This window comes from Lathamus discolor, chromosome Z, assembly GCF_037157495.1.
Source record: "Lathamus discolor isolate bLatDis1 chromosome Z, bLatDis1.hap1, whole genome shotgun sequence".
Classification (NCBI taxonomy): domain Eukaryota; kingdom Metazoa; phylum Chordata; class Aves; order Psittaciformes; family Psittacidae; genus Lathamus; species Lathamus discolor.
In genome coordinates this window covers 75,471,012-75,494,075 of record NC_088909.1, presented here as the reverse complement: position 1 = coordinate 75,494,075, position 23,064 = coordinate 75,471,012, and the positions used below count along the sequence as shown (strand labels likewise).

The 23,064-nt window shown below is 39.3% G+C and overlaps 1 protein-coding gene across 6 annotated transcripts in view; it reads left to right on the top strand.

Moving 5' to 3' along the window:
* The first annotated feature begins 533 nt into the window (after nucleotides 1-533).
* The window catches only part of DENND4C (DENN domain containing 4C), a 68,329-nt gene continuing 45,798 nt past the window's right edge, over nucleotides 534-23,064 (top strand). For 4 of the 6 annotated variants that reach the window (XM_065661148.1, XM_065661147.1, XM_065661143.1 and 1 more), the window contains exons 1-2: nucleotides 15,218-15,293; nucleotides 20,863-21,190. In XM_065661148.1, the coding sequence (XP_065517220.1) occupies nucleotides 15,290-15,293; nucleotides 20,863-21,190 (332 nt within the window). In that variant the 5' untranslated portion in view covers nucleotides 15,218-15,289. Of the gene's footprint in view, nucleotides 713-1,007; nucleotides 1,196-15,217; nucleotides 15,294-20,862; nucleotides 21,191-23,064 lie in introns of those variants that run through there. The other 2 variants (XM_065661144.1, XM_065661145.1) reach the window with 2 other exon arrangements.

Sequence of the window (23,064 nt, the reverse complement as noted above, 5' to 3'; positions counted from 1 at the left end):
CACTTCCCCTCCTCAGGAAGCTGGAGGGAGCAATGAGCTCATCCCTCAGCCTCCTTTCCTCCACACCAGACAAGGCCGGAGCCCTCGGCCGTCCCTCACAGGACGTGCCTTCCTGCCCTTCCACCAGCTTTGTTGCCTTCCTCTGCCTGCATTCAAGGACCTTCACATCCTTCTTAAACATTTTGTTTCCTGGTACCAGCCAACACCTAGAGTAAGGTGAGCAGCAGCCGCCAGGCACTGGCCAGCGCCTGCCGGGAACGGCGCTTCACTAATCCTTGGCCATCAGCGTCCTCCCTGCCTAGCGGGGCCCCGGCCCAGCCCCCTCTCCTTCAAGACCACCCCGGCCGCCCGCGGCGGGACCCATGCCGGCGGGCGAACAGGTGCTGCTCCGCGGGGCCGAGCCGGCAGAGGAGCGCAGGGCTCCCCTCACGCCGCCCGCGGGCGCCCCCTTGCCGCAGCAACGCTCGTCCCCCCCCCCGCAGGCCACCGCCCCTTTTCGGGGCGGGCCTTAAACCCGCCTGTAGGCGGTTGAGGGGGAGAGAGTAACATGGTGGCTGCTTCCTCCTCACGCTGGAGTGGCGGCGGGTCCGGCGGCTCCTGAGGTGGCGGCGGGCGCGGGAAGAGACTCCGGGCCGGCAGCGCCGCGGAGGAGCGGCGCACGAGGGCCGCCCGGCGTCGGCTGTCGGCAAGCGGGAGGGCCGGCCGGCGGCAGGTGAGCGGCCGCGGGAGGGAGAGAAGGAGCGGGCCTGACAAGCGGGGAACGGGCGCTGGACCCGCTGCCTCGGCGGCCTTCCACCGCCCCCTCCCCGGGGCGCGGCAGGAAGCCGGCACTGCGCCGGGGGGACCCCGTCCTCCCTTCCGCCTCTGGTGAAAACTTCCCTCCTCGCCGGAGAGGGGAGGAGGTTCGGGGCGTTCCGCAGTCCTGGGTCGGTCCTTGGGAAGGGCTCGTTCCCTGCCCCGGCAGCTGTTCCGCGCTGGGGCTAGTAGCCCTTAGTCCGCACCGCGCGGGGCCGGAGGAGCGGAGGTGCTTCCTTGACTTAGTTTCACCAATTACTGCTATGATAACTCTTAGATTCCCCGCTGCCGGCCTCCGCGGCCACCTCTGGGCCTCTCTGAGCTCTGCGGGCGGTGTTCGCCCTGCCGCGGCAGCCCGCGGGGCGGAGCGGCAGGGCCGGGCAGGTGGCGGGCGCTGCAGGTGAGTCCCCGGGCAGCGCCCTCTTTATTTCTCCATTTTTCCTCTCGCTTTCCAAGCTCCGGCTCCTCCCCCGGGCTGCGGCGTCCGCGCGTTTAACCCTTTCGGGGGCAGGGGTGAGGCAAGAGCTCCTGTGCAGTGCTAAGGAAGAAGCGAGGCCCCCGGCGCCTGGTGCGCGGCGTCTGCGGTGAAGGGTTGGGTTTACTCGTGCCGACATGGAGGTTGTGAACGGCGGTGTCATGGCTTTTAGAGCGGTATTTGAATAGCACGGGCCGTCCCGCTCCGCAACCCAGTGACAAAGGCACTATTACTGGTAATTAATGCTGTGTTTTCTAAGCTGATCGTGTCTGTAAGATGTAAATCATACAGTTTAGTTCTGCAGATTTTAAAAAGAAACTAAAAAAAAAGTAAAAGCTAGAGCTATAACTCGTAATCAACCTGCACCATTATCTGGAGATATCTGATGTATTTGCTGCATAACCAGATAATCTATCTAGCAACAGGATCTGGTGATATCCTACGGCCTTTGTATGTCGAATAGGGAAAAAAAATCTTTACAGCAGCTGTCAGGAACTTTAAATGGGATGCAAGCTAGTTAACTGCACTGTTAATGCCAAACATGATTTTCAGAAGGGCCTGAAGTGCACAATTTAGTGTATTCTTGATGCTGAAATCTCAGGAAGAATGCAAAACCCAAATAAGAGTAAATTATATTTAAACTAAATAGGTATTTGTATACTAATCTTTTAAATGCAGGTTTTTTCTTTTGCTGTTAACATCAAGCATGTTGCAAACATGGACTGTTGTGCTGATTTCAAACTTAATGCCTGTGGCTAAACTTTTAGATCTGTGTGAGGGCTTAGCCTGTACAAAGCAGAACTTGATTTCCTTTTTCTCTCTTTTTTTCCTGTAAGCTATATTGGTGTGACTTCTGTAGTATTGTTTTTGACTTATGATGTTTTTAAGCAAGTTAAATTTGAGCCTGTACATGGACACGTGAAAAGAAAATTATTTGCTTTCAGGAATATTTTCGTATGCAGACTAGACACAATGTTAGTGGAAGTTTTTGCATCACTTGTTTTAGGGTAACGTGGTAAAAGTTAAGACAGTAAACATTCTCTGTGTTTTTTGGGGAAAAAATAATGATGAAATGCAAATTGCTTCATACCTGTTTGGAAAAGTAAAGGATTTTTATTTGTAGGATTTTTGTGAAAAGCAGTCATGATCAAACAAGGGGTAGCGGGTTAAAACTTAAACAGGGGAAGTTTAGATTGGATATAAGGAGGAAATTCTTTCCTGTTAGGGTGGTGAGACACTGGAATGGGCTGCCCAGGGAGGTTGTGAGTGCTCCATCCCTGGCAGTGTTCAAGGCCAGGTTGGATGAAGCCTTGGGTGGGATGGTTTAGTGTGAGGTGTCCCTGCCCATGGTAGGGGGGTTGGAACTTAGATGATCTTAAGGTCCTTTCCAACCCTAACTATTCTATGATTCTATGACTAACCAGACTATTACTAGCATGTATATATATATTTAAAATGCTTGGCACAAAGGAGACAAAGTAAGATAATAAAACCTGTTTGATTGCTTGAGAATTATTTTATTGTAAATGTGGCTATAAGTCTCTTTTTTAAGGTCTGTTTTGGTTTTTGTATTTTGTATTTTGGTTTTTTTTTTTTTTTTAGTTGGCTGACAGGCTGCTTTTACCATTCCAATGGTTACGAAATGCTAATAATGGATTCTGACTTGAGTAGTGCAATGGAAGAGTTCAGCAGTAACCAAAAAAGCAAAAATTGGCTTGTCTACCTGACTTCTGTGTTGTGTGTTAAAATGGTTACTAGCAGACATACACAATTATTACTACTAAAATCTCCAAAATTTGGCTTAAAAGAATTATTATAAATTAAGATGTGCATTTTCTTAAATGCTTTTGGATGAGTATAATGTTACATTTGGCTGTTCTTCCTGGGTTAAGGTTGGGCTTTCTGTAGCCCAAAGTGAACATACTCATATCTTCTTGTGGACCGTATCCTATGGTTTGGGTTGGAAGGAACCTTAAAGATCACCTAGTTTGAACCCCTTGCCATGGGCAGGGACCCCTTCCTATGTGTTTGCTTTCTCATTTGGGAATTGTGTGTGGAATTCTTACCAAGTCAACTTCTGGTTGTTTTTTTGTTTTGTGGGTTGTTTTGTTTGGGTTTTTTTTGTTTATTTTCACTGAAAACCATCTAAATCAAGGAAAATGGGGTTATCCAGACAGTGATATGGATAACATCCCTCTTACTCAACATATATGAATTCCCGTTTGGAATGGCAGTGCTACATGTTGTTGAAATACAGTGCTTGAGATGGTATCTTTTTAAGTTTTTTATCTTTTTAAGTTTGGTTCTTTCTTTGGTCTGCCCTTGACCAGGGGAGAATTGAATTTGGAATTCAACCTGGATACGCTTTAAAAACAAAGAAGTTTCAGTGTTAGCTATGATGCATGTCTGGGTTTGCTTTAAAATACCATAGGAAAAAAGTGTCTGTAGAATGAGGTAGGAAACATTGCCAAAGCTGTAAGAGGAAGGTAAGGTATTCATTTGGCTGTTATGTAAGATCAGGTATCTTATTTGTGAAGCTTTCAGATAAATTTCAATGGCAGCCACAGGCATATAGCAGTATGCATAAAGATTGGCATGTTTGGTGGTTTGGTGATTGCATGTAGCAGTGTCTCCTTTTCTGATCGACTAAGCCTTCTGACTGAAGGAACAACAAAAAGCACCTGTAACTCTAAATCTGGCATCTTTTTGTTTATGTTGCGCTGTAGAAATTTATCTGGTATAATTTTTTTTTTTCCCTGTGGTTGGTAGTCATCCCAAGGCATGGTTTACCCACCTTCAGCATGCCGCTTTCTTGAATAATATTCAAAATACTGAAGATCTTGGTGTATGTGACCTCTAAAATGATAGTGGTATTACTGAATTGCTTCCCATGTGATTTCCCAGATAGCTGCCCATTACTGCTTATTTAAGTCTGTAAAATTAGAATGTTTGCTGCACTGTGCAGCATGATACTTGCTTTCCTCCTGTAATGTTTCACTCTGCAAATCTAAGTCTTTGGATTTTTTGATGTGCTTTTGATCTTCTGTCTTGCTACAAGTCATCCCTCTTTTGACATTGTTGCTCTCAGTTACCTGGGAATGTAATGCTGTTTCTTTCCTGTTGGATAAAAAAGTAGTGCTGTTGGAAATACACCACCAACCCATTCCCCACCCTCCCACCCCCCCCCGACAGTAATTAGAATGCTTTCTTTTTGCAGATTTGTGGAGTTAAAGGCTGACAACTCTGACCTCTATGCAAATGGTTGTTAGAAGCCAAGTGAGTTAGATCAAGACCATTTGTGGACTGCATCCAGCATAGGTTCTGGTGGAGTGTGACTATTTCCTGCTCAGTTATTCTTGTTGCTGCATCTGTCCCAAAGTGTGCACAAACTTTATTCTAAAGCTTCAGGAATAGTTACACTGTGCTGTGCATTCCAAGCTGGAATAGAGCAGAAAGTTTTGCCATGATTGATCCCTTATTCTAGACCTTTGTTTCTGCTTACAGTCTCTTCAGGGATATAAATGTGGTCCTTATGTTTACTGTTTGCTTTGGCAGGCAGTAAGCTTGAAAACAGTTTTCAGAAGCAAGGATTATAGGGATGTTCTCTATGCATGTGATTTGTTGTCACCTTTTTTTTTTTTTCAAGACCAGCAAACTTAGTGTTGTTGGTAGAACAGTAGACACATACCCATGATTTCTTGCCTAAAGGTTGGTTCACATGTCATGAAACATTCAATTTACTTTGTTTCAGTTAAACACAGTGAGCCAGTTTTGCCTTACTCTGCTTTCATCTTCATCTTTTGTGACACTTCAGTTCCTTTCCTTTACTCTCAAAAACCTCTCTTAAAGAGACTTGCTGCTTTTCAGGCATCAACCAAGAGCCTGTGTTTTTCTGTCTAAAAGATGTTAAAAATCGTGTAAATCAGGGATTGACTTGCAAATTAAGTTGTTCGGTTTTGGCAGTGAAAGCTGAGTTTACAATTACAAGACTCCAAAGTAGCAGAAGCTTTCTTCCTCCCAAAATGGATGTGTTTTCCAGTTGTGAACAAACTGCAGCTCTACTACAAAACTTACCCATTTTTCACCAGAGAGGCAAAGAACCTCAAGTTTTTGCTTTCCCTCCAAACCTACACATTTTAATAATAGCTTTTGCCTTTATAATTAATTACAGCCTTTGATCAGTAATGCTTAAACTGAAGTATAGCCGCTGATGCATTCTTCAATGCTTCTCTTTCCCTTCGCAAGTCTTTCATGTGGAGGCATTGTGTGACTGGTGAAAGCAAGACCTTTTCTTCTTTTTTACTTTTTTTCTTCTTTTTTCCTTCCTCTGGTGGGCCAACCAGTGCTGCTGTTCCCAGTGTCACGTAACATGGCTCCAGCCTTCTTTTTATTCCCCGGGGAAGAAACTATACTCTTACCCAGATAAGAAACCTTACATAGGTAGAAGTCTTGGAAATAAGATACCCTCCAGGCTTGTCTATATTATGTGTAACCTGTATCTTTCTGCTTTAAGAAGGGATAAAACTGTGGTTGAAGTTGGGAGAAAGAGAACCATAACTAGAAAGCAGCTAGCTAGGAGAGCCTATGAAGAGAAAGAAGTTCAAGCACTTAATTAATGTTTCAGAAAAGGCAAGAAATGAAGACATCTATAGCTTTATATTTAAGCCCTGAAACTTCCACAGTATATCCATCTCGGTGTAAGAGAAAGTTATAAGAAAGGAGAAATAAGGTGAACTGCTGAGTCACAGCAGCAGGTTATTCAGTTGGTTACTCTAATCATTGAATGGGACTATTGCAAAACATGAAAACCGGTGTGGCCCGTTCTCAACAGTTGATCAGCCAGCTGTCCTTGGAAGTAGCAGCAGCAGCTCACCTAGACTATGGAGTCATTTGTGCCTATGCCTTTGTTGTTTTCTTGATACTTGAGTTCTCCCAGTAATATTTTAAGTAATGAATGACCCTAATGTGGGTATAAACTGTGGGGTATCTATGTGTAAGTTGTGTTTGAAGGTAGTATGAACTTGAGGTTTCCGTGAAGCAGATCGTTAAAAGTAAACAGTGTGTTTGCCAGAGGAAATACTTTCAAGGATGTGGATAGCCTGAGAAATGTTTAATAGATGTAACACCTATGTATCTTGTACCTATTAAGCTTCTGAAACCACTAGAGATGTGACTGAAAAGGGATATTGACAGAAGTTAATTTTAGCCTAGGGAAACCCATCTTTCTTGGGTCCTTTCTCAGCCTGTTGTATAGCACTTACTTTTTAGGGTGTAATTCCCAGTGAAAGCCTGACTTTAGGTGCCCTTGGTTACCATTTGAAGCTCCTCTTACGCTCTCTAGAAGGAACCTAGGAGAGCTGATCATGTGAGGTGAACTTTGATTTTCTGAATATGCACACATGTATGAATAAAATTTGGTTTTGGCAGGAGGAGGAAGAGTACAAGTCATTTTCTTGTAAGCTAAGTCTTGAACCACTGTGATGTATATATCTGATTTGTTTATGAGTGGGAGCACTATGCCTTCTACTGATTGCATCCAGGTTTGGTTTCAGTTCTTAATATTAAAGGGTAAGCAGGACATAAAAGAGAAAACTTCCTACCTGCATAAACATGTTACAGTGTTCTCAAAGTTGTGATGAAACTGGAAAAAGTGGGTCTGCATGTTTCCAGTACAATGTTTACTTGACTCAACATGATTTCTTGCCATTGGAATCATTAGTGAAAGACCTGAATTTTTTCTGGCCTAAAGTTCTTGCATAAACTTGATGCATCCTTACTTAGCTTTTCTTTCTTCATATTTTTTTTGTTCCCTCCCTGTCTTAGTTGTGCCTTAGCCTTTAAGTAGAAATTTTCTATATATAGGACTGTTTTTGTGTTGCTATGTAGATAAGGTGTAAACATATCATTAAAGTTTTCCAATACTAATAAGCTATGTAGACAAACTTGCAGTTGTACTGATGAAAGAAAGTCACAAGTCATAAACAGAACAGGCTTTGCAAATAAAAAGTTGTTTTTGCTGGTTGCGTTCTTACACAGAGGCCTGTACTAGAATACCTGTGTGTCTTTGAAGAGCAGAATTCTTTTGTACACTTCTGGCTATCATGGCACAGTTCAGTTTCGTAGTAAAACCCCCCTTACGTTATGCATAATAAAAGGAGGAGTGTGTTGATCACAATTGGGCAGACCAAGAAGAAAGTTTACCTTTGAAAAAAGGCACAGTATATGAACCGTACTTTCTTAAAAAGGCAGTGTCACTTCAAACTCTGATATATGTACTTTGCGGCATTTCTGCTTTGGATATTTTGTAGGCATCTTCTTGTAAGATAATTACATGTAAAAGCCTTAAGTTCCTTTGGGTTATGATGACTCATTCACCATGAATGTAATGACTAATATGACATTTCAGTTTATTTTAAAGAAAACAGAACAAATCCTGCACAGAGATATTTACAGCTTTTCTTCAGTGAGATTCAGATTCAGTATATGCACTGTAAATCTCCAAACCTCTCCTTCTTAGTCTTTTTGTACTAACAGATTCTGCTGGGGGAAAAAAGAATAATCTTAATTTAGTAAGTCACTCCTCTAATTTTAAACTGCTTTCCTAGCTGTATTAATAGCCAAATGATGCACAAATCTGAGAAGGGAAACTGGTTAGAGTCTCAAGTACTTAGTTGTCTCTTGTACATTTGTAAAAAATCTCGTTATTAACTCATAAGCTTGCTGGAACATCTGAGTTGAAATACTTTACATTTGCATTGTCCGGATTGATAAGTGCAAAATTGTCTTCCATTTGTATCTGTACTTTTTTTGTCTGTATGGACTATTGATGCTGTTTTAGACCTGTTAAAAGAGAGGAAGAAGGAGGGAAGGAAAGAAACAACAACAACAAAAGAGTAAAGCATTAAAACTGTGTTACAAACAGCTGTGTGGTGCTCTTCCTTTTGATCAGGGACTGAGGTGCTGGTAACCCATGTCTTCAGTGGTTACTCCTCTGACATGCCTCTTCCTAGAGCTGTGTTAAAGGGCACAATGGAGCAGTATCAGTGGTGGAGAATGAGGATGTTCCACTACCCTGTACTTAGGAGCAGATTGTGAGAGCTGTCATAGTTTTTTTGCAAAGGGAGAAATGGTGAGATCCACTCCACCCTGTGCAGAGAAATAAGCATAGGGGGCTCAAATCTTTTGTGTGTGTCACAGCAACTGAGTGCTGGGTTGAGTGACAGGACTGTGTTGTTGTGTAAGTTGTGTGGAAATAAATCTTGGGAAAGGATGTCTTTGAATTTCCAGAAATTTGGAAAAAAAAGCTGAGATCAGCCCTCTGAGTAAATGCAGTTAATCTATTTGTAGGTGCTTAAACTGAAAACAGGAATGCTAAAAATTGTAAATTATATCCATAATGAGTCATAGCCTGCTTTAGGAAAACAGATTTTTAATCTATTATGACATCAATAAAAACATAGAATCATCGAAGAGTTAGGGTTGGAAACAACCTTAAGATCATCTCGTTCCAAACCCCCTGCCATGGGCAGGGACACCTCACACCAGACCATGTCACCAAAGACTCTATCCAACCTGGCCCTGAACACTGCCAGGGATGGAGCATTCACAACTTCCTTGGGCAACCCATTTCAGTGCCTTACCACCCTTACAGTAAAGAACTTCTTCCTTATATCAATCTAAACTTCCCCTGTATAAGTTTTAACCCATTACCCCTTGTCCTATCACTACAGTCTCTAATAAATAGTCCTTCCCCAGCATTCTTGTAGGCCCCCTTCAGATACTGGAAGGCTGCTATGAGGTGTCCACGCAGCCTTCTCTTCTCCAGGCTGAACAGCTCCAACTTTCTCAGGCTGTCTTCATGAGGGAGGTGCTCCAGTCCCCTGATCATCCTCGTGGCTCTCCTCTGGACTTGTTCCAACAGTTCCATGTTCTTTTCATGTTGAGGACACCAGAACTGCACACAGTACTCCCAAGTGAGGCCTCATGAGAGCAGAGTAGAGGGGCAGGATCACATCGTAAAAATTATGTATCCTAAACATTACGTATCAAAGCATTATGTATCAAAAAATACAGAAAATCATGTACGAAGTGTACTTTAAATAGGAAGAAAAGTGCATTTGCAAAATTATGACAGAAATGAAAGTTGCAAATAATAAAGGGTAATAGCAAGAAAAGTACAGCACTGTAAACCAGTAAATTGACATTTCTTTTTGCATTGCTTTCTCTTTGCACAAAAGAGAATATGACTTAATACTTAAATTTGCTTTTAGAATCCTACCACAGTAAGTTTTAGGCTTTCTGAAAGGGTGTTTCTCAAGATTTTTTAGGCAAGTATTTTGGAGGCTGCTAGTAATGTTGGCTGAAATTTTATAAAAGATAACCTCGTATAAAAGATAGCCCTTCTGTCTGTATTGTGACTAAGCAGATATGCTCTTAGAAAAGATCTGTCTTAAGCATTTCTTTTACTGTTTAAAATCTGTGTAGTTCATCCTAGATTATCAAGTTTCCCATAAATGTTTTGTCTGAGAACTCCACCGGTGTGTTGAGTAATGCCTTACAGATATTTTGAGTGTTAGATAAAGATACTATGAGAAGGATCAAAATATGTGTAATGTCAAACTTCATATTTACTTGCCATCTGGTGAGTGATAAGGCTTCATGACAGGGAATCTCAGGCTTTCTATTCTTCAATGACTTTTTGTTTTTTTAATGTTTGGGGAAAATACTTGTTGATACGTTTGTCTAAGTAGTACTTTTCTAATATCTTTTGTGATTATTTTCTTCAGAAGTTCATATAATACACCTCATTTTAATATTTTAGTGATCTCAGATTTGACATACATCCAGAGGACTGAAATATGGGCTTTAATGGATTCAGATATTCCGAATATACATATTCAGGAATATAAGTCAGCACAGCAAGAAGCAAGGGTTGATAACCAGGGCTTTTAAGGGATAGAAATGTAAGTTTCTTCACAGATACTGAGAATTCAGAGGGAGTGGGGCAAGAGTTTCTTGGTTTTGTGATGAGTTTCTGTGTAAAAAAAAAAAAAAAAAAAAAAAAAATATTCTGGTTGTCTTAGAAGGGACTGAAAATTTTAACAGAAATTTTAAAAGAAATAAGAAAAATACAGATCAGGTTTTACACAGAATGACAAAATTGTCAGTACAAACTTAAGCAGTATTTTGATATTTATTCTGGAGCAAGAGTTGTAGTCATAATAAAGAATGTGAATCACTTTACATATATGCTTTTGCAGATACACAGTCCAATTGATTACTTTTATTTATGAATGCTTTTCCATTTTCATACTTCTACTATTAAGATAGCTTTATTACCCTATAGGTGGATTTTGGTTCTGGCTTTTTGGAGTTGCAACCTCTGGAGTGTGGTTGCATTTGTCCTGTTGTGATTATTCTTTAAAATAAGCTAGAAGATACACGGGAGGCTATTGTTGACAGTTACTGCACTTTTTTATATTGCTGTCATCTATTTCAGTATTTACCTAGGAATGGGAAGAGTAGCTGAATTTCTAAGCAAAGAGCTTGTCTAGAAAGTTTTGTGAAAATCTTTGACAATACAGATAATACTTAAGAAAGTTGAGGGTCCAAGTTTTCAGGAACCATACTGAAAATACATGCAAACATAATTTATGTTTGCAGTAACTTCATTGAGAGGCAGCCTGCAAAGTGGTGATGTAGGGGGTGTACATGGAGGTTTAACCTACGCTGTTTCCACATTTGCTGCAGATGTGGTAATGCAAACCCTCACTGCAAAAATATGCTGCAGATCAAGATTGTGGCATGCCTGCTGCAGAATAAGAAGCAAAAAGACAGTTCCTCCTGTAAGAGCCTTACTGCTGCAATGTAAGACCAAAAGCATGAATATTCTAACTGCTGTTAAGCATGTGGTTTGGACTTTTTTAAGCCATCTTGGCAAAAGAGAGTTTCTTAATGAGGATTTGGCAAGAAGATTAAAAGACAGACTTCTGAAGTGTTAATAAGCTCCTGCCAAGCTTGAAAAGCAGCCGAGAAAGAATGGAAATGCTGACATGAAATTGAGTTATTTGAGGCCAGTGTCATAGGCCAGTCAGAAATGGGAGTTATCCTCTTGATAGCCAGGAAAGGTGTTCAGTGGAGTAGGGATAGGCTGCGAAGCTCTGAAAATGTTGATGAAGCAGCCTGTTTTTGATGTGATGAAGTTGCAGTGAAGAGACCTACAGAGAAGAATGATGTCTTCTTGTAGTGGGGTTTTTGGTTTTTTTTGGTTTTTTTTGTTTTGTTTGTGTTTTTTTTTTTTTGTGTGTGTGTGGTGTTTGGTTGGTTTGGTTTGTTTTTTTTCCAAAAAATAAAAAAATGAAAGAAAAATAAAAATGAGGAAAATCGTGTTCCTCAAAATCAGTGAATGGGTTTTCCATTCTGCATTTGTGGAGCCCTTAGGACATGATTTCAAGAGCACTATGGCTGTCAGTATTATAGGTAGCTAACAAAAATGAAATCAAAGCATGATTCTGTAATCTGGCAAATCGGTGCAACAGGAAAGAAAGTATCTTAAACCCTTACAGCTTACTTTGCGTAACCCCTCAGGTGTATTTGAGAGAACATCTCTCCTTTGACCTCTCAAAACCAAAACATAGTATGGCCTCACATCAAATGAAAAAGGACACAAAAAAAACCTTTACAAAAAGCAGTCTGAGAGATTTGGTCTCCCAGGAAAGACTTAACCAGTGGACTGTTATCTCTTGACTTTTTCTCCTCCGTTTTATTTTTGTTTCAGGCTACTATATTTGGCTTTGTTCCAATGGAGATTCCAATTACAGAAAGAGTTCTCTAACAAAGAATGTTTCCAGGGCTGCAGATGTTTCACTCATTACGTAATACTGAGCATGGCTAACTTTAAAGCTCGCAACTGTGGCAGAAAGTGCACTTAATAATGTACTTCCGTTGCTCTGAGAACTAGTATTATTAATTTTTTTGTCTTGGACTATTTTCTTTGCAGCCTCTGGAGTAGTCACTATGTTATGTGAAATAATAGTTTGGGTACAACACTGGCAAAACAAGATTAAATTGGTTTACTATAGGAGTGTAGCTGGACTACTTGCTGATTATCATTCTTCCCTTTTCACATCTTTTCCATTTCTGTTTGCTCTCCTTGGCAATAGAGCTTAACTTACTGGTACCAAACTTGCCTTCACTGATTCCAGCTGCTTCTCCTCTAGACTCTGTAGGCCACTTCAGAATTTGTTTTTTGGCCTTGCATGTCTGTAACCTCTCCAGTTTTTATACCACTGGACAACTTGAAATTACTGTACAATAGGAAATCTTGAATTGTTGAATATAGTAGAGGTAGCCTGTATAGTCTGGAGTCAGGGTGTCTAGCGTTTTGTTTCTGGGTTTGTGTTTTGGGGTTTTTTCCCCACTTTTTTTTTTTTATTTTGCTCCATGTAGGATTTTTCTGAGGGGCATTTTCAAACTCCTCAGCGTCCTGGGTTACAGGGTTCATTAACTTAGTGATGTTTTCAGTCATCTGTAGTTCAGAAGTAGCTGTTCAAATTGCTGTTACAAAACTTTACTTCTCAAGGCTTTGTGTTTGACACAGGCATTTATATCATAACCTTATTGTCCCACAGTTTTGTAGCAGTGGAAACTGTTTTTGCTGACAACCAAAAAAAAAATCAGAGTAAAAGCACAGAGTAAAAGTTCTGCTTCCTGAGACAGAATCTTAGTTAGTAGTTTGCTTTTGTGTCTTTTCTGAATAATTCCAATTTATTAAACAAAAAGCTGAAAATCTGCAACTAATTTCCTCCCTTCTTTGACAATTTTTGCTCCAGCAATCCAAGGAATTGCATACAGGACAGAAAAACATAGAAAATGCAAAGAAAATTCAGGGTAATGGAGAACAGCAATATAATTTGTTCTAGGCTTGGTGCCTTTGCTTCCATAGGGATTTCTTACCTCAGATGATCTGATGTGGTGTTTCTGCTAGTTTCCTACTGTAGTGTCCTGATCTGTTTGGAATGATTTAGAAAACTTTTGCCCCAAGTTGATTACGTCAATTTATGCCTGATTTTTGTGTTTGTATGCCGTCAGAAAACAGTCTGGTACACAAACAGTACAGAGCCATCATTTTTTCTTTGAATATGTACAAATTTGCAGCAATTTAGCTATCTGACACAAAAAGCCAGTTTATATTACCAGACCTTGATACAACTTGTTTTCTGGATGAAGTTTGATTAACAAATAAAAGCCACCTTATAGGAATACTTCAGTAAATAATTGTCAAGCCTTTTATCTTTCACCTTGCCCTCAAGTTTATTTTCATGATGTTATAGACCTCTATAAGATAATTAGCTTGTAGCTTGTAACCTATTTGAATTATGCAACCTTTACATTCTCAAATGTTTATTTGAAAACTGCTATGAAGGAATGGTCCTGTATTTGTATATGTGCATGTTCAAACCCAGGCATGAGTGACACCCAACCATTCTTGTTCCACAGCTGGTTGTGTTCAGAGAGGTAGAAGCTGGCCATTGCAGGTCTATGAAGTTATTTTTGCAAATCCTGTTTTCCTAATGCTCATGAGATTTAGTCAAGTGACTGTAACTGTTATTTCATTTAATAATTTATGACAATGGTATACATTCCGAAAAAGAAAATCTTTAAATGCATGTCTAGGAATTCTTTTTTACTGTTTGTGGCTATTAGTCTGTGGACCACTTTTTTTTTTTTTTTTTCCCTTCTCTTTTGGCTTTAATCCTGGTCAGTGCTAATGGTACGCTTGAAGTAATGTTGCCTTACCTTTTGTTTTGTTGTGGTATGTATATATATGTGTGTGTATATATATTCATGGTATATTCTTATACGTAGCGTAATAGAAATGTCCATATAACCTCTCTGTGTGTTGCTAATAACATGCTAAGTGTTTGATAACCTCCTTGGTTCATCTGGACTTATATAGCTTTGTTGAATATTCTAGTATAAAATTTTCCATTCTGTAGTGATTTTAAATCCTTTGTGATGCATACACGTATAGTGAATACAGCTAACGCTGGGAACCACCTTCACTGTGTTCTTTTTTGTTGCTATGGACTACAACTAGGAAATAGTTCAAAAACCAATAGATGAAGGAAGCATGACTGGTGATGCATTTCCACTAATGTGAAATTTAAAAAAAATAGTATTCATAATATTAGTACTAACCATGATTTCCGACAGTAGTTTCAGTCCTTTAGCATTTCTATTTAGATTTGATTCTTATAAGCAGTCCTAGAGGCAGAACTCTTAAGTATTCAAATCCTCGCTGTTCGTTAAATTTGCTAAGTTCAGGCCTTCAGGTGCTACCTTTTCCTGTCCCATGTGACTAAACTTTATTGTTCTGATTCAAGACCACCTGTTTCTGGTGGGGGGGGGGGGGGGGGGAAGTATAAAATCAGTGTCATGGGTCTCTTCACACCAACTTTATCACACCTTTATCTTTACCACGGTTGTAAAATACAACATAAAGTTTTGTTGGGTTGTTGTTTGGTTTTTTTTTTTTTTTTTGCCAAGGCCAGTAGTGACAGGTCTAGGAGCAACAGTTTCATACTGAAAGAGGCTACGTGTATGTTGGACATCAGGAAAACGTTTATTACAATGAGGTTGGTGATGCGCTGGCACAGGTTGCCTAGAGAAGTTGTGGCTGCCCCGTCCCTGGTGGTGTTCAAAGCCAGGCTGGAGCTTTTATCAACCTGGTCTAGTGGAAGGTGTCCCTGCCTGTGGCAGGGAAGGAGGTTGGAATCGGACCATTCCGTGATTCTGAAATTTGAAATGAGTGCAGAAAGAAGAGGGGCAAGCTGAAGGCTTAATGAGACCTAGCTGTATCTCTTTGCTATTTGTAACAGTGATTTAGCTTCTTCAAACATACCTTTAAAGGCATGTACGAATCCTGTTTTAATTTCTTTCTGTTTTCAGTTTCAATGAACAGGTGATACTGCTTTGTCTCAAGAAGTATGCTGTCTTTCTGGCTACTTATTTCATCTAATGGGTATGCATGTTATGTAACACTTTTAATATGTATCAGGGACATTTCAGAAGTCACTCATTAAAACAAATTCTGCACTGTTTGCTGTGGTATAAAACTAAGTTTTAACAAGCATCATTGAAGATTGTTTTATACAAAGGGGAAGCAAATTGTTCTTTCCATCCCTCAATAACACTGTTTAATCCCTAACCAGCTTTCTAACATTTAATAGTATCAGGAGATAAATGAGAATTTCTAGGATATTAAGGTTTTAGCGTACTGTTTTTGTTGGTATTTGTATCTGCTGCACCTGTGTCTTTACTTTAGATGAGCAGACAGCTTGAAAGATAAAATACTGTTCACCATAGTTACGTTATGGAGAATTCTAAGCAAACATTACTTACAGCAAACAGCCAGTGTAGTGGTAAAGCAAAAGATGTCATAAATGAATTTAAACGGAAGAATCCTGGGAAAACAGTTGTCAATCTAGCAATATTAAGATAAATTTTTGTTATTACTTGGGTTATGACAGGAAGCAGACTTCCACAAATTAATACATCTTAGAGAAATCACTTTTTTCTGTGTTTTATATGTAATGCAGAATAATGCTTTTATATACATGTATGTATACGTAAAGAATAGGATTCCTCAGCTGTGGCAGTGTCTGTAAATGAAGACTGAGAACTTTAAATTAGTGATCTCACTTTTGGAACTGAAAACTTATAACTATGTGATAAAAGCAATATACCTATGAAATAAACTACAAATATAGTATATACTTACACTGTCATCTCTACTTCATTGTGGCTGCTTGTAACTTGCTCTCACAGATTTTTCTGTCTTTGCAAGAGCAACTTTGTTGTGGTGCAGCTTACTATAAATAGGGGAAATTGCAGCCTAGCTATATTGAAAGAAAAAACTGGTGTTTTAGACAGCAGTCAATAAACTGAAGCAGTTCCTAATGATACCGTATTTTTTTCATAATTGTTCAAAATTTAAAAATGATCTTTAGAATGGAAACCTTTTCTCCAAGGCAATTTCACTATGGAATCTCCCCTTAAGGGCTATGGCCTGTATCATAGAATCATAGAATAGTTAGGGTTGGAAAGGACCTTAAGATCATCTAGTTCCAACCCCACTAAGTATGAAGCTAATAGTTGAGTTGCTGTATTTTTGATAGGACATTGTGAAAGAGTTGTAAAATTGCATTTTGGTTGTGAGAAAGGCTGTTGTCTTTTTACAGAGGTCAACCTAAAATGAACAGTAGGGGAGGAGAACACTTTGCCATATTTCTGGCATTTGGCAGCAAAAATAATGTATGTTTTTTGCTCCTGCATATTTCTGCTACACGATCTCTTGACTCAGTACAACCCTACAACTCTAGCTGTACTAAGTGCATTTAAGTGTTGTCTGTACAGGCTGATTTTGTTTTTCATCTGCAAAGCTAATTGCTTCCAGTGAGAATTCCTGTTAAAAAGGCATGGAGATTTTAAAAGTGCATCTTTTATTCTGAAGACTTTTTTCCTATTTTTTGTTTTACTTAAAAAATAATTTTGGTCCTAAACTGCTCATAGCAGGCTTCCCTATTATGGCCTATGAATGAATTGGAAAATGAACTTCATTGAAATAATTTCTCCATAGCTCTTATGGATCTGTAAGGACTTGGAAGTTTGTAATTTCTGAAGCAATACTGACTGCTGATGTTCTTAAAACATTGAAGTCTATTTGTAGGCTTAAAATCAATAAGGCTTTTAATGGGACTTGTATGTTGGCTCATTTTGAATATATCCTGCATTTTCATCAGCCAGTGCCAACTTAACACTTTTCATTTATAGATATTTTTTTTTTTTTTTTTTAAGTTGGGTTTTGTCCTGCAAAGGAATGGAGTGTTAGAATAAAAATCTCAGTATTTTTCTGAATGTTGAGTTTTCTTGTTATTCTTGTGATGTACAGAAAAATCTACTTATAGAAGGCTGTCATAGAACAGTATCTCTTGAAATTATGATGAGGAAAAGTTGCTGTGATAGAACTTATGATAGAAGGTCTCAGAAGACTGTTTGTTCCCTTGTCTGTTCAGATGAACAGTATGCATACTTACTCTTGTGTGAGGTATCCCAAAAATAGTGGAAAATGGCAGTGGATTCATCTTGTTCCCCCACGAATTACATGTTTTTTTTTTACTTTACTTTTTGAAGAAAAATGTCCTTGGGTTAACTGGATTGTGCTGGTTTTGTTTGGTTTGGTGGCTATGTGCTCATTCAGTTCGTTGTCTTATTTATATTTATAAAGTTGTTGCATTAAAGAAGATAGCTATGGTTTAATTAAGAGACCTTACTTTAAGGTCTCTTGTAAGAAATCCTGTTGCTTTAAATCTTTCTGAAATTAAAGAATAAATTCTTGAAGAACTGAGTTGCAGTGCTTATTTGAAACCTTACTTCTCTTATCCTTGTGGAAAAGGAAGAGAGCTGATTGGAGAGACTCGAACATTTTGAAAAACTTTTAAATGTTGTGCTGATATTTAAAGCTTGATATGCCAGGTGTCTCAACTGAATTGTCTGATGCTTTGACTTTCGCTTGCCACATGTCACACAGAGTTTCTGTGGAGTAAAATGTGGCATAGCTAAAAGAAAAATGTAAAATCATGGATCTAAGTGTATGTTCCTCTTGCAACCAATTGCAACTGGAACAGCCCATTGCTATAGTTTTTTTGAACTCCCCTGGTAAAAATTTGGGGATGGAATCTTTTCATTGGCATTCTAACCTTACAGATTTCTTTCTTTCTTTTTTCTTTTTTTTACACATCCTTTTAAATTTCTTCCCTCAGTTTACCCAGGAAGATAAATTTTCACTTAATGCACAGTTGAGGACAACATTACTGCAATTCCAGAAACTACAGCTGTGATTAAAATTACAAACTGTTTAAGATTTTTTGATGTATGCTGTTATCATTACTGTTCTATTTCCTTCTCTGTGTGCTAAAAGTAATGTGGGCGATGATTTTGTGTTGTGTTGAGAGAATATGATGCTGAGCTATGTGAACATGTAGCAGGTAATAAAAACCTGGATCAAAAAGGTTTTTTTCTAAAAAACCAAAACAACATTTATATGATGCCAGCCATTTTGCTATTTTTAGCAGCTTGTTCCAGTAAGTAGGTTTCACATATATCAAGTGCAAACAGTACTTTCCAGATAACAAGATATTCTGGCTCAGGACTTTCTTTTCTTCTAATGGGAGCAGGGGGAGGTTGGTTTCTTATTTTTATAATTCTGAGAACAAGTCCAAGCATCTAAGAGGCAAACTGAAACATCTTCACAGTTTTATGATTAGTCAGGAGCAAGTCAGTGCTGCTGCTTAAAGGGGCATACTGGTGTTGCTTTTGTGCTGACACAGTGGATTGTTGGAAGACTGCTCTGATTGAACATGTAACAGTCTCTGCAGGTTAGCTTTCAGCCAGAGCAATTTCTTGTTCCAGTTCATCACATTGCACAAACTGTATAGTTCTGGACAAAGCGAAGGTGGGGATGAGCAGTGACCTGGAGTGTGGGTCTTTTAATGAAAGCACCACTTTCTGTGAGATTAAGTTGAAGCTGTTCTCCCTGCATTTCATGCTGGCTAGCTTATCTGTAAAGGGCTTTATCACTAATTTCATGTTGTTTATAACAGTAGGAAGGGGTAAACTACTGTAGGTTCTGTAGCTGAAAGTGATTCAGAAGCTTTGCAAGCAGCTATGGCTTTGGAGTCATTTGCTTGTTCTTCAGGAGACATAGGCACAGTCTCCTGACACCTGACAAGTTGAATGTAACTTTTATTGTACCTGGTGATATGGCATCCATATATTTTAGGCCCGAAGACTCAGTCATGTGAGTAACTGTTCCTTGGCTTTCTCCTTTTCAGGGAAGCCAAATACTTCTGTGCCTCTTCCCAGAATCCCTACTTGTGGATTGCCCTACAAAAGCTGTTAGCTGAAGTGTTTAGAGATCACTGATGTTGCGAAAAGCATTGTGGAAAAGTGCTGCAGAAAAGAAGAGTCTTTTAAGGGTGTAGGTACTATCAGGTTTGAAGGTTTTGAAAGGTTGTCATTTCAGTTTTAGAAAATAAAAAATGGATTTTGTTGGAAGTATGGAGGTACTACAAATTAGTGTGAAGTTACTTCTCTTTGAATTCCTACTTCCATCTCATGCCACAGTACCTTGCAATATAGTGGTTGACCCCCTAAATTGCATACTCTTATGCTGAGATTTCTTAGTATGCAGGAAGAATAAGTGAGTTTTCCTTCAGCTTCATACTTGGAACACTTTTAATAACAAGCTTTAGAAGTCTTGTAAAGTGTGCCGATGGAAAATACATTTTCAGTATAATTTCAGTAAGAAAGAGCAGGGTAAGAACAGAAGGAGAAAGCAGGTTGCAGGGAACAGGTGTATACTGTCCCCACCAAACCACCTTTCTGTTAGCAGAGGTCAGTGTTTCTGCATTTACCAGACTAGGACATTCTAAGTAGAAGAAACTTTTCAATACTGGTGCACTTACTATTTGTTAATACCTAGGGAGACCTACTCCTTGGTAGGTGGTGACCTTTGCAGCTGTGGCAGTCTTGTTTTCAAAGATGGTAACCAGACTTCCATTCCTGGTTAGCTTTCTAGATGGGATCCCCAGTAATGTGTTGATGGAAACATGTGAATCTAAAAGGTGATCCCTAGCTCCCTGAAGGGAGATAACAGTATTCAGGTTTATTGCTGGCAACTACTGTTTAAATATTTCTCACTCAACTTCTAAAAAGGTAGGTATTCCATAAGATTGGATACTTAAATTTGTACTTGTGGGCTTTGAACATAGTCTGTCAGCTAGTTTTGCTCTTAATGGAAACTTGCGTTTCATTGCTTTAAGGTCATATGCTTAGTGAACATCCCTGGCGTTAGGAAAAACAACTCTTTCCAAATCTGGAATGTGCAGCTGAGCAGTGATGTGTACTGCCTGATCAGCTGATGAAATGTGGGTTTGGATGTGTGATTTTTGTAAATGACTTCCAGATGTTACAGTTGCCAGCTGAATGTCTCAAGACTGCACTATTAGGTCTAGATTATGAAACAAAATGGATGAAATATGCAGAAGATAAACTAATGAGCCAACAATTGGAACAGCCCATTGCCCTCCTCCTTCGCTGTATCAAATTACTCACTAAGCAATGACAGAATAACTTTAATAAAGGGTAAATAATACTGTAAATAAAGGGTACCTGCATTAATTCATAGCCTGCAAAGCACTTGAATGGCCTAACCGCTAACACCAAGCAATTGTCTGTGTAGCTGCTGTAGGATCTTTGGGTTCTTCTTTATTTCACTTAAACTTTTTTTGTGCTAAACATGACTATTATGGTACTAGAACTGAAATCCAGTTACTGACAATTTTGTCCTTTTATGCAGTAAACCCAAAAGTTTGTTTTGGATTTGTCTTGGAATTTTCATGGAATCTCTAAATGGGGATTTTTTTATTTGAAAAAAAATTCTTTATAGGTTTGAAACCCTCATACTTGTTGAGGGAATGGGTTCAGCTTGAAAGCAGTGTTTTATTTATCTCTCTTTTTATTTTCCCCAGGAAGTACTGACATAACCATGACAGAAGACAAAGGTCCAAGAGTGGCTGACTATTTTGTGGTGGCAGGGCTCACTGATACAGATACTGCAACCCTCCTGGACCAAGAAATAAGCCGACATGAAACAAAATCAGCTGGTCCGAAAGCTCCAATTACTGATATTGCTGTGATAATTAAATCAGCAGGTGAAACTGTCCCAGAGGGGTACACCTGTGTTGAAGCCACCCCTACAGCTCTTCAAGCCAACTTAAACTATGGAAGTCTAAAGAGTCCTGAACTTTTTCTTTGTTACAAGAGAGGACGAGACAAACCACCTCTTACTGACATTGGGTGAGATTCCTATAACAATTCAGTTCCTCCTTCAATAATGATTAAGTGTTACTCTTCACAGATGATGAAAACACATGTGGGAAGCTTCTAAAAATATGTTGTCTCTTCAATCTATATTGCTTCTTGTGTGAATCTGTGGTATTTTCTTTATGAAATATGTTGAAAAAAGTGTCATTCTTCTGGAGAACTTATAATTTTAAAACAGATGATAATATTTTACTTAAAAATATTATATATATGTGTAGAGAGAAATGGAGCAAATTAAGTTCTCTGCTGCAGTTTGATGAAAGGTGAAAGAATAACACAAAATTAATTTAGAGACATGGTAGAGTAAAAATCCAGAAATATAACATGCTTAATCTAAAAGTGATGACTACAGAAGACAAAAATTATCACTTTCTGGAATTCACTTCAATGATCAAGATAAAAAGCTTTGCTTAAAGATGGTAGGGAACTGTAACAAAGTTCTCAAAATTGTGCGCCTACCTGGAATCTTTCAGCCTGACTTACTGTCACATCAGAGTATTTGCAGGGTTGCTTGCAAGTTCTGACATGCTGCAAACACTGGATTATGTGGTCTCTTGGTAACTCTAGTCGTGCTTGTATTTCATAAACAGTGTTTTTTGATGCCTGAGGCGTAAATTCCTAAAGAGTTACTAGTACTGTGTTTGAAAACTGTAGATACAGTCAAGCTTCAAGTTCAATGTTTAAAAGCAGGTGGCAACTGGCAGGGAAGATCTGAAGTAATTTTGTTACTTACAGTGTACTGTAATGTGAGTGTTGGGTCAAGATCACAAAATCCCCCAAGATCTTGAAGTAGTGAATATTATAGCCAGTACTACTAGCATATTGATGTAATGCTCAATCTGTAATAAGGCATGCAGCACTACAGTACTGTTTAAATTGCTCTATATCGCACTTCTGTAATTTGAATAAAGACATTGTAGAATTACTGGGGATGCTACGAGAAACAGAAAATGGAGCATTGGTGAGGGGAGCTGTTACAATGGTGGCAAAGTAATGAATGTGTATGGTTTTCCTTATTTAATTATTAAATAAGTAGTTAAGTTCAGCCTGAAGAAGAGAACGCTCCAAGAAGACATTAGAGCAAGCAGCCCCCTAGTACCTAAAGGGAGCCTACAAGAAAGCTAGAAAAGGGCCCTTTCACAAGGGCATGTAGAGATTGGACAAGGGGGAATGGCTTTAAACTGATAGAGGGGAGATTTAGATTAGACATTAGGAAACAATTGTTTGCTCTGAGAATGGTGAGACACTGGCACAGGTTGCCCAGAGAAGCTGTAGCTGCCCCATCCCTGGCAGTGTTCAAGGCCAGGTTGAAAGGGGACTTTGAGCAACCTGGTCTAGTGGAAAGTGTCCCTGCCTGTGGCAAGGGGTTGGAATCAGATGATCTTTAAGGTCCTTTCTAACCCAAACTATTGTGTGATTCTGTTATTACTAAGTAATGTAACTTATACTTGCATTGTCTAAGTAAAGAAATGCTTTGCTTTTTTTTTTTTTTTTTTTTTTTAGCTACAATGCGGAGCTTTAGCTTGGTTAGTGGTTCTTTGCTAAGGACCCATCTCTTCTCATTTTTGTCTTTCTTATGAAGAAAGCCCCTAACACCTGGATGAAACTGCAGGTTACATTTTGCTTAAAATGAAGCTTTGTTGAAGTTGATAGAATAATGTAGCAAATGAGGTGTATGTAGGATCTAGGCCAAAGTATTAGCTCACAGAAGAAGGAAACAATTCTTACCCTGATCAGTATTAGTTAATAATAGTTAGGCAAAGGCAGGCACTGGGAAGTGGAAACAAGTAGGAGTAAACTTACCCTTTCATGGTAGACTTCGTGTATACATGTTATATATATATATG